This window comes from Doryrhamphus excisus, chromosome 22 (genome assembly GCF_030265055.1).
Source record: "Doryrhamphus excisus isolate RoL2022-K1 chromosome 22, RoL_Dexc_1.0, whole genome shotgun sequence".
In the NCBI taxonomy this organism is placed as follows: domain Eukaryota; kingdom Metazoa; phylum Chordata; class Actinopteri; order Syngnathiformes; family Syngnathidae; genus Doryrhamphus; species Doryrhamphus excisus.
The window spans coordinates 12,503,770-12,519,992 of record NC_080487.1 but is presented as its reverse complement, the minus strand read 5'-3'; the positions used below and the strand labels follow the sequence as shown (position 1 = coordinate 12,519,992).

General features: G+C 42.7%; 2 protein-coding genes across 3 annotated transcripts; one reads left to right on the top strand and one right to left on the bottom strand.

Annotated features, from left to right (window-relative positions):
- The first annotated feature begins 421 nt into the window (after window positions 1-421).
- LOC131109848 (myosin light chain kinase, smooth muscle-like) lies at window positions 422-10,053 on the top strand. 2 transcript variants are annotated; one of them, XM_058062254.1, is made up of 16 exons: window positions 422-680; window positions 2,846-2,944; window positions 3,021-3,125; window positions 3,186-3,278; window positions 3,502-3,632; window positions 3,707-3,863; window positions 3,950-4,261; window positions 4,329-4,428; window positions 4,627-4,830; window positions 4,897-5,114; window positions 5,180-5,303; window positions 6,081-6,233; window positions 6,320-6,449; window positions 7,282-7,363; window positions 7,545-7,685; window positions 9,476-10,053. In XM_058062254.1, the coding sequence occupies exons 1-16, from the start codon at window positions 548-550 to the stop codon at window positions 9,679-9,681; spliced, it is 2,388 nt and encodes a 795-aa protein (XP_057918237.1). In that variant the 5' UTR covers window positions 422-547; the 3' UTR covers window positions 9,682-10,053. The 2 variants fall into 2 exon arrangements, with proteins under 2 accessions (XP_057918237.1, XP_057918238.1); XM_058062255.1 differs by having other exon boundaries at window positions 424-680; window positions 3,021-3,098.
- A 731-nt stretch (window positions 10,054-10,784) lies between these two features.
- coasy (CoA synthase) lies at window positions 10,785-16,022 on the bottom strand. The gene is made up of 10 exons (XM_058062256.1): window positions 15,883-16,022; window positions 14,159-14,873; window positions 13,885-14,099; window positions 12,779-12,910; window positions 12,494-12,683; window positions 12,361-12,425; window positions 12,209-12,293; window positions 12,034-12,131; window positions 11,799-11,945; window positions 10,785-11,720 (listed from the first exon to the last, which is right to left on the bottom strand). The coding sequence occupies exons 2-10, from the start codon at window positions 14,832-14,834 to the stop codon at window positions 11,673-11,675; spliced, it is 1,656 nt and encodes a 551-aa protein (XP_057918239.1). The 5' UTR covers window positions 14,835-14,873; window positions 15,883-16,022; the 3' UTR covers window positions 10,785-11,672.
- Between the last annotated feature and the right edge of the window lie 201 nt (window positions 16,023-16,223).

Here is a 16,223-nt window from a genome sequence, read left to right as displayed (position 1 = left end):
TGAGATGACCACTGCACTTCTACTTAAAAACAGATGCATTTTATTCATGAGCCACTTTAGTAACGTCAAAACAAAAGGGCACGCCCATAATTGTGCGTCACTGGCATACAAAAGGAAAACCCGAAAAGATTTACAAGCCATGCTGTCGCTCACATTGTCGTCTGACTTGCTGGTCCTGATTCCAGCATGTATATTTTGCAAAGTGGGTTCTTTACAATGGAGTAAACCTTCGGGGAAGGACACTTCTTTTTGTCTTCTCCCACACATTTCCTCCTCTTTTGACGTGGGTTTTCTTTTCCGTTGACGAGAAACAAGGGCCTGGGCGAGAAAACAAGGAGTTTCCTGTGTGTCCCGTGGGGGTCACATAGCATGAAGAAGCCGCTCCCATGTGTGTTGTGAACAGAGACGTCCCCCCACACACATACATACACAGGAGGCTTGGATACAGGAGGCTTGTATCCAAAACGCTCCACAAAAGGAGGAGGAGGAGGAGGTCCCTGGGATGAATCACTCAAAGTGAAAGTCAGCTGCTATTTTAAAAGCAAGGATGGACAAGGATGGAGTCGAGCCAAAGACATATGTGTCCACTGCCCGTCTGGTGCTCAAGAGGCACAGACGTAATGGACGGGAGCGCGCTCAGACCAGAAACAACAACAAAGTGGGATTGTCGCGTGCGACAGGTAACACTCCGAGCGTTACGCATTTGTAACACGAGTGCATCTTTTGTTAATCACCTAGCTTCTATTCTGAAGCATTTAACTAACGCCTGCAGCCCACCGCAAAACCCCGGCAGGGGCTTCATGCTTGACCTTTTTTTAACTTGTAGCCCTTTTTGCATGAGGGCATTGCAAAGCGCCATGAGGGGAAACAAGTCATAATCATAATAATAATAATAATAATGACTTTCTTCCTTGCCTGGGGTTTTTTGGAGGCTACCACTATCATAACATTGCTGATTTTCTTCTGGCTGTGATACAAGAGTTGCATCTGTGTGTTGTTATTAATATAGAAATATTACTATTAAACACAATCACAGTAATACAAATAATTATTGTATAATATTTATCAATATATGACAAAAAACGACTGTACTAAGTTTGTGAATCCCCAATTGTATGGTGCTAAATAATGCTAAATAATGGACATGAAGACACAGGGTCCACCTTTGTGATGAACACATTACACCAGGGGTGTCCAAAGTGCGGCTTGTGGGCCATTTACTCTTAAACTATTGAATAAACTACTATTCTATATATATATATATATATATATATTGTTAGGTTAGGTTAATTAGTGACTCCAAATTGTCCATAGGTATGAATGTGAGTGTGAATGGTTGTTTGTCTATATGTGCCCTGTGATTGGCTGGCCACCAGTCCAGGGTGTACCCCGCCGAAGTCAACTGGGATAGGCTCCAGCATACCCGTGACCCTAATGAGGGTAAGTGGTACAGAAAATGGATGGATGGATGGATTTGCGACCAGTCCAGGGTGTACCTCGCCTCTTGCCTGAAGTCAGCTGGGATAGGCTCCAGCATACCCGGGACCCTAGTGAGGATAAGTGGTACAGACAATGGATGGATGGATTTGCGACCAGTCCAGGGTGTACCTCGCCTTTCGCCCAAAGTCAACTGGGATAGGCTCTAGCATACCTGTGACCCTAGTGAGGATAAGTGGTACAGACAATGGATGGATGGATGGATGGATGTGCGACCAGTCAAGGGTGTACCTCGCCTCTTTCCTGAAGTCAGCTGGGATAGGCTCCAGCATGCCCGTGACCCTCGTGAGGATGAGCGGTAGAGAAAATGGATGGATGGATGGATTTGCAACCAGTCCAGGGTGTACCCCACCTCTCGCTCAAAGTCAGCTGGGATAGGCTCCAGCATGTCCATGACCCTAGTGAGGATAAGCAGTAGAGAAAATGGATAGTAGGATGGATGTGCGACCAGTCCAGGGTGTACCTCACCTCTTGCCTGAAGTCAGCTGGGATAGGCTCCAGCATACCCGTGACCCTAGTGAGGATAACCAGCATAGAAAATGGATGGATGGATAGATTTGCAACCAGTCCAGGGTGTACCTTGCCTCTTGCCCGAAGTCAGCTGGGATAGGCTCCAGCATACCTGTGACCCTAGTGAGGATAAGTGGTACAGTAAATGGATGGATGGATAGATGTGCGACCAGTCCAGGGTGTACCTCACCTCTTGCCTGAAGTCAGCTGGGATAGGCTCCAGCATACCCGTGACCCTAGTGAGGGTAAGTGGTACAGAACATGGATGGATGGATGAATTTGGGACCAGCCAGGGTGTACCTCGCTTCTTGCCTGAAGTCAGCTGGGATAGGCTCCAGCACCTCCGCAACGTCGTGAGGATAAGTGGCATAGAAAATGGATGAATAGATTTGCAAACAGTCCAGAGTGTCCCTCGCCTCTCGCCCAAAGTCAGCCGGGATAGGCTCCAGCATACCCGTGACCCTCATGAGCATAAGTGGTACAGAAAATGGATGGATGGATGAATTTGGGACCAGCCAAGGTGTACCTCGCTTCTCGCCCAAAGTCAACTGGGATAGGCTCCAGCATACCTGTGCCCCTAGTGAGGATAAGTGGTACAGACAATGGATGGATGGATGGATGGATGTGCGACCAGTCCAGGGTGTACCTCGCCTCTTGCCTGAAGTCAGCTGGGATAGGCTCCAGCATACCCGTGACCCTAGTGAGGATAAGTGGGACAGAAAATGGATGGATGGAGTCACGACCAGTCAAGGGTGTACCTCGCCTCTCACCCAAAGTCAGCTGGGATAGGCTCCAGCATGACAACACTGACAACAACTTTAACAACCTTTGTGTTCAGATCACAGACAGAACCTCGTCGAGTCCCCCGGCCCGCACGGAATGATCAACGAAGGAAGCGCAGGGAATTCCTCCGCCGGTGTTTCCTGGCTACACAATGGTGAGTGACCATAACCGGACTTCCTTGTCTCGAAATGTCTAAAAAACAATAAAAATCTGTATTTAATATTATTTAGGTGATAAGCCACATCCTCATACAAATAAGTGTTCGCCTGGGAACGCCAGGACATTGACGGTTGGGAATCAATCTGGAAGTCAGTCCTACATATCACTTATTAAAGGTATGAAAAGATTGACAGCCACTTCCTGGTTAATCACTCAACAACATTTCTTGTGTGCAGACACAAAAACAATCTGCAGTCCAGAAGATTGTGAGGTCATGGCGGAAAACACAGACCCAATTCCCGAAAAAGTGAGCGGACAGAAAATGGAAGGTAGACTTCTTCATAAGAATCAGTCGCTTTACCCGTTTGGTAATACAACCAATCATGGTTGCTGTGCTTGTCACTGATTGGTCAAGCGCTAATTTAATGAGCCAAGCATGTTGCACCCCTGTAACCCCGCCTCCTTCTCCTGAAGTGTGCACACCTGGCAGACATTTTGACCTTCAAACAAAAGGCTCCACAAGTAAGAAACTCCTTTTTTTTCCCGTTGAAGGTCAATCCGTGGAGTTTCTGGATCCACCCGATCAGGTGGAGGTTCGAGTCGGGGAGCAGGTCCAATTAAACTGTGAGTTCAGGAGCACCTCCGTCCCCGTGGCGTGCTGCTGGATTTTCAACAGAGATAAGGTCACATGATCAGTTAGCTCAATAGTTCTCAATGCAGTTTTTCCAGACTTCCGTTTCTTCTTCTTCTTCTTCAGGCGGTACCGCTTGGACCCAGAATGTCCATCACTAGCAACGACACCCATAGCGAATTGGTGATCTCGCAGGTCTGCCCGGAAGACACCGGCTCGTACACGGTCGTAGCTCGGAACAAAATGGATTCCGCTCAACATACGGTTTCCCTCAGCGTTATCGGTAAGGATTCCCGATTAATTCACGTCCATGAATTAATCGATCATGGTGATAATATTCAAATTATCTTTATCTCTGAACCACTACAGATCGACCCGAACCACCCGCATCCCATCCGGTGGTCTCCCAGCTCTCTACTGAGTCCCTGGTTCTGTCCTGGACCGGTCCCAGCTACGACGGCGGCACCGCCGTGTTGGGTTACATCGTTGAGGTCCGTCAAGAGGCTCCAGATGCTTTGGAAAACTGGACTGAAGTCAACGGGCGGTGTAAGAACACGTCTTACCAAGTCTGTTCAGGCTTGGAGCCGCACGGGAAATACCGATTCCGGGTCCGGGCCTACAATTCCGCAGGCGTCAGCGAACCGAGTCTGGAGTCGGAGTGTGTAACCATGATGGCTAAGAGTTAGTGACTTTGTACATTTTGCTGTGTGCTAACCTGTGAGATTTGAACCATATTTTTTTGTGGTAGAAGAAGAAACGACGGAAGGGTCGGAATGTCACGAGGTAGTGGTGACGGACACCACACATAAGGTCAAGGATCACTACGATGTGCACGAGAAACTGGGAGTGTAAGCATGGAATTCATTTACTCCGATCTTAACAAGCTACAAAAGGTGGCTAATGTCGGGAAACGATATTTGATGCTAGCAAAATATTCCGATATCGATATTTGGTCTCACCTAGAACCTGTGCGTTTACTCAAAACACAAAGTCAATGGATAAAGTTGGGAATCACATGGATATTAACCTTTTGGTTTTCCGTCCAGTGGGAAGTTCGGCCAAGTGTTCCGGCTTTCTCACAAAGAAACGGGTCAGGTCTGCGCTGGGAAGTTCTACCGAGCCAAGAGCTCCAAGGAGAGGTTAGCGGCACACCGGGAAATCGACCTTATGAACCGCCTCCATCACCCTAAACTGGTGCAGTGCCTAGCGGCGTACGAATCCCGCTACGAGATGGTCATGGTTATGGAGTAGTAAGTACTAAGATCCATGTGGATCAAACAGAAACACCTCTGGATCTGAATGTCGGTATGTGTCAGTATCGCAGGCGGGGAGCTCTTTGAACGCATCGTGGACGACAACTTTGAACACACCGAACCCACCAGCGCTCGTTACATGCAACAAATCCTGGAAGGGATGCAATACGTTCACAAGCAGAACATCGTCCACTTGGACCTCAAACCTGAAAACATCGTCTGTGTGGACACGACCGGAACCCGGATCAAGATCATCGACTTCGGTCTAGCTAGTCAACTGGGTAAGTCTGCAAACTGGGAAAAGACCCCCGTCCAAGAGAGATCCATGTATGCCTTTTTTCCGTAGAGGACGGTAAACCCCTCATGGTGATGCACGGAACACCGGAGTTCGTTGCCCCTGAGGTGATCAACTACGAGCCTGTGGGACTGGAGACGGACATGTGGAGCATCGGAGTCATCTGCTTCATCTTGTAAATCAACCGTGACTTTTATTCCAGAAAGCGGGAGCTGGGAATACTCTCTTTGAAATCCAAGAGGGAATTCCATTCTCATCGTGATAAATGGCCTCGTTCCGTCTTGAGTGCTATAAATAATCCGTCTACTGTGGCAATGGCATCTTGGCTTAAATGTTATGTTAGCATGGATTATACCAAGGACATCCTTTAAGGCAGGGGTCTCAAACTCAATTTCCCTGGGGGCCACTGGAGCTAGGGTCTGGGCAAGGCTGGGCCGCATCAGGTTTTCCAAAAAAAACCACAGAAAAATATATGCTAACTCGCAAACTGGAGAGCTAGCGACCGAAACGGTAGCCTTCAAGTTATTTCCTTTAAACTTAAATAGCCAAAAACTTACCACTTCCACACGGATAGGGAGCATAACTATTAATTATTTAACCTTTAACATGAACATTAATCAAACGTAATAATTTTTTCTGGGTACATGATACCATACAGCATCCATATCAAACTTGCGCGGGCCGCACCAACATTAAACTTTCATATCAAGGCGGGGGCCTTAAATTAATGTCCTGCGGGCCACATTTGGCCCGCGGGCCGCAGGTTTGAGACCCATGCCGAATAAAAGCATATTTTAAGGCCTTTCATTTGTCATTAAGTTCATACCTTATTTTGTGGAAAAAAAAAACAGGAAAATTCTTACAAAAAGTATACTTCTAAAAAAATGTTAGCATGCTAACCTACAGTATTAGACTCCATAGTTGGTTAGCATGTCTTCTCGATGACTTCCAGGCTGAGCGGAGAATCGCCCTTCCAGGGAAACAGTGACGCCGAGACCTTTGCTTTGGTTACCGCCGCTCGTTACGAGTTCGACCCGGAAAGTTTCGAGGATATTTCGGATCAAGCCAAGGACTTTATCAGCGCCCTGTTGAAGAAAGACCGCAGGTTAGTGCTGCTTGATTGCGGAAGGGTGCGGTTATGCTGTTTATTTTTAAAAACATTTTTTGACAGATTTTCACCTTTTTTTTTAGATGCAGGTTGTCGTGCACCGAGGCCCTCGCTCACTCGTGGATGGCGTCGTTCACGCCGCTCACCCGCAGGCCTACTAAGTCCCTCAGGAAGGAGAGGATGAGACGCTTCCTGGCTAAACGCAAATGGAAGGTACAGTAAACCTCGTATATATATCGGATTCAATTGTTCCCACTGGTTTTGTCCGATATAGCAAAATCCGTTATATGCGTATACCGGAAAATGTCCGTTTTACGCATATATCGGATTTATATCCGGTATATGCGTAAATCGGATTTTATCCGTTATAAAACGGCACTTCCTTGACTATGTTTCCAATGTACCTGGACGCGCAGGCAACGCTGCAAACGCTGCAAATGACGTCGTATAGCGGCCTGTCACGATTCGGCGAATCGGAGCGCCACGATGCGGCCATCCGATATATGCGAGGGAAATTTAATGGAAATGCATTGGAACGGGACTGGAGATTTTGTCCGAAATAGGCGAAATCCGTTATAAAAAATCCGATAAATGCAATGAATTTTTATTGGAAATGCATTACAGAAAAATTGGTTCTTTTTTTATCTGTCCGTTGTGAGCGAATTTCCGATATATCCGAGTCCGATATATCTGAGGTTTACTGTAACAGAATTTTTTAGTTTGGTTCATCAAATAATATGTACACATAAAAGCAAAAACAACATAAAATGAGTGGAAATGCATGATTAAATTTCAACGCTAGTTGCTAGGCAGATTTTGTGGGTCTCAGCTGCCCTCCAAGAGCAGGCAGAAGCGACATAAATAGGAAGTTTTCACCTCCACATTGATTATTGAATATGTTTTTTTGGGGATAAAAAAGGGTAACTATCACTCTGCACCACAAACTCCCGGTGCATTTCCAGGTGTATGTTTTTGCTCTTATCTTGCATTTCCTTTTGTTGAGTTCACTCAATAGTCATGCTTTTTTTTTTTTTTTAACTTGCAGAAAACTGGCAAGGCTGTTCTGGCCCTGCAGCGAATGTCTAACCTCTCCAACAGGCCAGACTCTCCTGGCAGCTCCTCAGAGGGTAAGACTGATAAAGAAGACCCACATAAAGATATATATATATATATATATATATATATATTTCTATGTGCAGGTCCTCCAGCTACGTACGTATGGCAGATGAATCACAAGTTCCACATTTGTCACTTCAAGTTTACCCCTTTTTGTGATCTGTGAAGCCCGTTCCGTTGCCTCTCATCCAGAGCCAAGCTGGAGCCAAGAGGCAGAGGAAGCCATCCGCTCGCTGGATAAGCAGCTCCAGAGCGAACCCCGCTTCCGGGACCCCCTGAGGGACGCCACTCTTCCCAAAGGATCCACTGCTCATCTGGCGTGCCGTGTGGATGGTTAGGAATATGACAAGAGTCGTGATGCACTTCATTAAATATTGCCTCGGAAGACTACTGGGAGGCCAAAGCACCCCCCCCACCCCACACCAAAAAAAAAAAATTAATTAAATCTTTTTAATTATGACAGCGCGATGAAGTGAAAATGAGACTTCAGAGTCAAAACTAAAAGTCACAAATTGGTTAAATACAGTTTGCACGCAACAAAAAATTATTTTTAAAATTTTGTGTACTAATAGAAAAGTGGAACAATACTACATAAAACATTTGTTAGTGAGTACTTACTTTAATTGATGCACTTTTAAGTGAAAATTACTCTATGGAAAAAAAAATGCATGTTACACAGCACTGAGTTAATTGTTCAGTGCACAATTTTTAGTCAGCACTTTTGCACTAAATTAGTATAAATTATGATGCACGATTACTGAAAATGCTGCCATGGGTGGAATAAAGCACGATATAAATATATAAAGATATGAATCAACAATATTATACATGTACAGCACTGAGTTAACAAGTAAAAAAAAATCACATAATTCAAATTATTTTTAAGGAGCACTTTTGCATTCATATGTATTATAATAAATATAATTATGGCGCTCTTAAGTGAAAATTACTCCATGGGAAAAAAAATGCATGTTACACAGCACTGAGTAAATTGTTCAGTGCACAATTTTTAGTGAGCAATTTTGCACTAAATTTGTATAAATTATGATGCACTATTACTGAAAATGCTGCCATGGGTGGGGAAAAAAAGCATGATATAGATATATAGAGATATGAATCAACATTATACATGTACAGCACTGAGTTAATAAGTAAAAAAAATCACATAATTCAAATTATTTTTAATGAGAACTTTTGCATTCATATGTATTATAATAAATATAATTATGGCGCTCTTAAGTGAAAATTACTCCATGGGGAAAAAAAATGCATGTTACACAGCACTGAGTTAATTGTTCAGTGCACAATTTTTTGTGAGCAATTTTGCACTGAATTTGTATAAATTATGATGCACGATTACTGAAAATGCTGCCATGGGTGGGAAAAAAGCATGATATAGATATATAAAGATATGAATTCAACAATATTAATCATGTACAGCACTGAGTTAATAAGTAAAAAAATAACATAATTCAAATTATTTTTAATGAGAACTTTTGCATTCATATGTATTATAATAAATATAATTATGGCGTTCTTGAGTGAAAATGCAGCCACTGAAAAGTTCGTATTTAACTTTTGCAACAAATTATTTCCGCCATATTCTACTTGTAGTAAAAAACAGCAAAAAGTATAACTGTAAAATAAGGAAAAAGCGTAAAGTACAACTGGTAAAAATACTGTATTTCATGAAAGTTATTTTAGTACTGTTGTAATAATTTTTTTGTATTAAATTACTTTAATTGTGATGCCACAGAATAAACGGAGCAATTATTTAGTATTATATACTGTATTAATTTGTGTATTTATTATACGCATACCCAGAGCCAATAGGTTAAAACAACGGAAAAATTTCATTATAAAAAATATTTTTAGTGAGCTTCCACATTAAATTACTTTGTAATGATTATGTAAAATTTGCATGCATATTTTCCCCCCAAATGAAATCTATATTTTTGTCTTTAAGTCATACAGAGCAACATGAGCAACACTGATGCAAAGTATATTATAAATATAAGGAGTTTATTATTATTAGTATTAGTATTATGGTGGCTGTTACCCATTGTCATGTGACCTTTACAGGAAGTCATCGTTTCAATAAATAAGTCATCTATCCTTGCCAGGTTACCCACATCCAGACGTGAAGTGGCTTCAGGGCGACAAACCCGTATCCGAGTCGTCGAGATTGTCCATCGAGTACCGAGACGATGGATCCTGCTGTCTAGTTCTGGCCCATTTAGAACCCAGCGACTCTGGGGTTTACGTGTGCCGGGCTAGCAACGAGCTCGGGTCGGCGTCGTGTTCCGCTAGACTCGTAGTGGACGTGTGAAGGAGAGGAGCTGATGTCATTTCAGCAGTACTACTACATGCACTTATGTGTTCCGGTCAAAGCATGCATGCGTTCTTCAAAGTCCATGTTGTTCAATATACATCTTTTTAATAGTATTCGTGATTAAAAGGTTACATTTGAGAGACAAAAGATGTTTTTTTTTTTGGCAGAGTCTAAAAAGTTAATAACTGGAGCTTGCAGGTGACATGAAATCATTTGTCACCAACTGACCTAACACCTCGTAATAAAGGCTTCTGTGGGAAAATGCCCGCAACCATCCTAATACATGATTTAAATGTTCCCCTAACGACATCCACATGACGTGAAAAGTGCATAAATAGAAATGCGACTACTGTATTTTCCGGACTATAAGTCGCACTTTTTTTCATAGGTTGGCTGTTCCTGCGACTTATACTCCAGAGCGACTTATAAATGAAAAAACTGTTTATTCTTCATGTAGCTGAATAAGCATTGTGTTAGCATATCTTACACCTATTCAGCCTGTTCTCTATTCTTTTATTATTGTTAGAACTTGCCTTCCAAGATGGCGTAATGTCTGTTTTGGTCAAGTAGTTTGGAAAATAAATTACCCGCAAAATTATGCGACTTATATTCCAGTGCGACTTATGTATGTTTTTTTTTTCTCCCTAATTATGCATTTTTGGCCTTGTGCGACTTATATTCCAGTGAGACTTATGTATGTTTTTTCTACCCAATTATGCATTTTTGGCCTTGTGCGACTTATACTCCAGTGCGACCTATGTATGTTTTTTTTTACCTAATTATGCATTTTTGGCCTTGTGCGACTTATACTCCAATGCGACTTATGTATGTTTTTTTCTACCTAATTATGTATTTTTGGCCTTGTGCGACTTATACTCCAGTGCGACTTATGTATGTTTTTTCTACCTAATTATAAATTTTTGGCCTTGTGCGACTTATACTCCAGTGCGACTTATGTATGTTTTTTTCTACCTAATTATGCATTTTTGGCCTTGTGCGACTTATACTCCAGTGCGACTTATGTATGTTTGTTTTTCTACCTAATTATGCATTTTTGGCCTTGTGCGACTTATGTATGTTTTTTTCTACCTAATTATGCATTTTTGGCCTTGTGCGACTTATGTATGTTTTTTTCTACCCAATTATTCATTTTTGGCCTTGTGCGACTTATGTATGTTTTTTCCTACCTAATTATTAATTTTTGGCCTTGTGCGACTTATACTCCAATACGACTTATGTATGTTTTTTTCTACCTAATAATGCATTTTTGGCCTTGTGCGACTTATACTCCAGTGCGACTTATGTATGTTTTTTTCCACCTAATTATGTATTTTTGGCCTTGTGCGACTTATGTATGTTTTTTTTCTACCCAATTATTAATTTTTGGCCTTGTGCGACTTATGTATGTTTTTTTCTACCTAATTATTCCTTTTTGGCCTTGTGCGACTTATACTCCAGTGCGACTTATGTATGTTTTTTTCTACCAAATTATGCATTTTTGGCTTTGTGTGACTTATGTATGTTTTTTTCTACCTAATTATTCCTTTTTGGCCTTGTGCGACTTATACTCCAGGGCGACTTATGTATGTTTTTTTCTACCTAATTATGCATTTTTGGCCTTGTGCAGCTTATACAGCGGAGCGACTTATAGTCCAGAAAATATGGTATTTGTTAATTCATTGGTAGAATCGTATGAAACTTAGCGGAAACGGTCCCTTCTTTGCTTCTGTGCCCCCTATTCCCATTCTGTGAATAAACACAGAGCCCTAAATGTTCCTAATATATTCCAATATTCAGTATTTGTCATTATTACATGTTAATTGAGTGAAATGAATTAGAATGCTGAAACGGGATACTTTCATCTGTAATGTCGGTGTCCCAATACTGTCCACATAGTCTTTTCCTTATGTATGATACTAGTATTAAAAAAACGACAAAAAAACGAGGCACTGAAGCATCAACCTGTTTGACCGTCGGTCGTCCTATGTTCATCTATCCTGGATTCTCTTCTGTAGAAGATTCCATGCTTTTAATACCTTTGGTATGGAAGGAGGGGGGGTGTTATCACAAGAAAAATAACGTTAAGTGACGGTGACGGGCAGAGGTGTACTCACCTGATTACGAGTCACGTCGGGTTCCCACATTGTGCTGAGCACCACGTTAGCGTGTTCGATGAGCTCGATGTTGGACATCTGGCTTCTTAGGCGATGCTGGGCATCTTCCGGGGTCACGCCGTCTCGCTCGGTTATCCTTAATACCGACTGGTAGGATATAGTATAAAAACAAAAAAACACAATAATCAATAAAATCGATTTATTGTGTCTGCTGATACTAAATGATGTTGCAGACCTCCTCCTCAGGGATGATGGTCACCCAGACCTCATGGACCATGTCTGTCCAGCCCGCCTCCAAAAGAACCGCCGCATCCACCACACAAATCTTTTTACCTAAGAAACAACCCCCCCACTTCAATACATAATCAATAAGGTGTTGAAAATCAGGATATTGATGAATGCACTACTACCTTCCTCTCTGGCTCGGCTGACGCCGTTCTTGACTAGAACTGCAATCTCAGGCCACACAATGTCGGTTAGCGCTTTTAACCTCTCCTGCAGGGAGCCAGAGTCAAAACCTGAACCTTCACAACGTATGCCGCGGTCTGATTCCGACGTGTACCTGCTTTCCAAACACTTTCCTCCCTAATGCACGCCTGTTGATGCTCTTATCTTCATTTAAGACATCTAAACAAACAAAAATGTTTCATTTATTGACAAAGTTTGAGAAACCGGATTAGAAAATGTTCTCCTACCTGATCCAAACTCTTCAAGAACTTTACGGTAGGCTCCAGTGTCCGTGTCATATACTTGATGGCCCAGTCTGTCGCAGTCGATATGCACGGCGCCCAAACCCTGCAGCCGTTTGGCGATGGAGCTTTTCCCGCTGCCGCTCCCGCCAGTCAGTCCGATTATGTACGGATGGAGAGGGAGGTGGGGCTTGGCCTAAACCAGGAAAAAAAAAAAAATAGGATTAGAATTGGTCATAGTGGGGGAACAGAAAAACATTTTTAGTTCTTCTTCTGGGTTCCAGGACCTACTTTCGGAGAAGTGAGGAGGGTTCCCAGCAGACGAGAGCGGAGGCTGGAAGAGCTGATTTTTTCCTCTTCGATCTCGGAGTGATGGGCATCCTTTAGCAACTGGATCTCATGAAGAACCAGAGCTGGAAGGCCCTGAATGATTTTTTAAAGAGGACCTATTATGCTCATTTTCGATCCCTTTGTATTGATTCATGGATGCCGATAGAGCAGTGACACACAATAACCCGCACAGAAATATTTGTAGATCTTCCAGAATCTGCACCTATTCCAGTCTGTTTTAATTTCTTCCACCCACGGCCCACCTCCGGGCACGCCTATTCGGCTGTGATTGGTCACACTCACAAGGGTTCCCCAAGACTTCCGGACTACTGCCGAAACCCACTTTCTAATTTTGTCAGGTTGACCAACTGATGTTGATTAGTTAATAACTAAATAAATTAATAATAAATAAGTCATACAAATATCTAAAAAAAGTTACAAGGTTATTAATAAATAAATATTCATAAAATAATTAATTCATTCATTCATTTTCTACCGCTTTTTTCTCACGTGCTGGAGCCTATCCCAGCTGTCTTTGGGCGAGAGGCGGGGTACACCCTGGACTGGTCGCCAGTCAATCACAGGGCACATATAGACAAACAACCATTCACACTCACAAGGGTTCCCCAAGACTTCCGGACGACTGCCGAAACCCACTTTCTAATTTTGTCAGGTTGACCAACTGATGTTAATGAGTTAATTAATTAAGTTAATTAATAATAAATAAGTCATAGAAATATCTAAAAAATTAAAAGTTTATTCATAAATAAATATTAACAAAAATATTAATTAATAATTAATTAATAAAATAAATAAAAATAAATAAAAAACAAAATAAATAAATAATAAATAAATAATAAATAAATAAATATATGAAATTCTTTATGTGCCCCTCTCAAAAAAGGTCCATTAAGAAAGTAAAATGAAAAAGTGTATACGTAAACAAAGAATAATTAGCACTCCTTAAAGACACACACTCCTGTGACCAATCACAGCTCATTAGCCTTAAAGCTACAGACGTACAAACCCACTAGGGCTCACTAAAAGCAACTTCTTTATAAACTTACATTCTCTATGCGTTTCCTATTGACAGCTTCGCCGCCCTTCCGTGTCTCCTCGCTAACCACGATGCATTGGAGCATGCGGTCCACCACGGACACCCCCAGCGGGTCGTTGAGTGGCACGATCTCCACCTGCAGCGAGGGCTTGATGTCCCGCAGGAACTCCTTGAGACTTTGGACTCTCAGGGCGTATGGCTGGATGAGCTCTTTTAGTACCTTTTCTGTCAGGAAGGGAACATCAGTCGGGTTTGCAAACAGGAATTCGGTTAAAAACACTCACTGTTCAACATTCCTTGGTCACACACGCCGATGAGGAAGCGTCTGGTGGCGAGAAGGCATGAGATGTTGAGGAGGGTCTTATGGGCCCCGTGGAGGCGGTCAAAAGTGCCGCCGACCACCACGTCTGTGTACGTCTGCAGTGGTTTATCTTCAGTTTCTTTAAGCCTTGCCACCTCCTCGTTCTCCTCTTGTAGCGTCTCCAACTGCGGGTGAAGCAGCACTGATGGAAGTTCAGGGCTGCAAACGTAGCAGCATCCCGTGTACCTCTGCAGACACTGAGTCACCTGGCTGGACTGAGCCGGGTCCTGCAGCTGAAAGTCCGTGAGCAGAACCTCCGGGGAGTGAGCGAGGTACTGCGGAGAAGGGAAGGGCCCGCTGGCGCCGCAAGCAGCTGCGGGGGCGTGGATGTTGGTGAGCAGGACACGGACATCCAGGTGGCCGCACACGTCGCTGGCGTTGCTGTAGAGGCGCGTGATGAGCGTGGAGACATCCACGGCGGGTGGGATGAATACGGGCCGAGGTTGGCCGCCACCCCCCAGATTGAGCCCCGGGTGAAGGTGGACATACAGGGTGCGCTCCACTAGCTGCGCCGCCGAGCTGAGCACGGGGGTGATGCGCAGGGGGAGCGTGTGGAGGGGGGACGTCAGCACGAGGATGCCTGTGCTGAACATTGACATGATCTCGGCTGTGCGGTCGTCAAGGTAACAGTAGAACCACTGCGCAGAAAAAAAACATAAAACCGAATGAAAAGTTAACATGGCATCTGTAAAGCTGACGTCAACAAGGAGAATTTACGCCATTCTGAGCGTTCTCAACATTATTCAATCACTCATGTGGGCACGCCTACTCTGCTGTCATTGGTCACACGAGCCACATTGCTTCTTAACTATGAACCATATAACTAAATCCATCCCTCTGTGACATCACAAAGTAACAGTTTTACCCCGCCTTTTAAAACAGAGCGTTTTGAGCATCCTAAACTTTTTTCAGGGTAAACTTACAAATGTACAAACCTCATTAATTGAAACTTTGGCATCGTTAAACACGAAAATACGACATTCTAAATACATTTATAGGGTAGAAAAGTGGAAAAAAGCATAATAGGCGTGTAGCTAGTACATGGCAGCCATGTTGTTATTATTGTTGTTACTGATTACACATGGGAATACAGTTTGCAGGACGGTAGTAAAACATTATCTTTGTTAAGTCAAATCAATGTTGCCCCCCCACCAAAAAAAAAACAACATTGATTGTAAATCCTGCTTTTTTTTTTAACGTAAATGTATTTTTTTTACACCCAAATTTAGCGAAATTTTTTGTGTAATTTTTTTTACACCCTTGAATTACACATTATAATATCCCTTCGCACATATTAATTACTTCTTAATTATTTATTATTTCTGAAGTGTATGTACAGTATGTACAGTGAGAGCTATAGCTAATTTAACCCACGTCAAAGTCCTTGTTCGTGTAAGCACACTTGGTCAATAAAACTGATTCTCATTCCGATTAGTTCACGCACTTTGTAGCAACATCTAAAAAAAAAAATATGTGACGATAAACTTGATTGCGGGACTCAAGAGCAAGAAGATCCTGATTGTATTTTAATCCTCACAAATCATGTGTGTTTACATGTTAGCTTAAGTGTCACCCATAAGGCTGTCAGCTGCAACAGTCTGACACACACGTACGTAGTTAAATAATATAGTATAAATGTAAACATACCTGCTCAATGTCGTTTAGCAAACACACTTTGAAGGGAAATGTTTAACTAGACCATTCACGCCGGCCAGAATGGTTGAATACACGATTTGATAAAGGAGATAATGAAGGAAGGGAGTTGGGTAGTCACGTGATCGTCTAAGCTAACCTGATTGGTGGAAGAAAATCCGCAGTGGCGTTTGGGATGTGTAGTTATATTACAAAGCGCTATTTATTCCTATGTGAATGAGAAAAGGGTACAATATAACAGATTTAAAATAAAATTAATTGATTAAAAAGCCGCGTTTATTAAAGTGGGGTGATCCAACTAAAATGTTATGGGGGCCACCTTTGGAGAGCTCAAA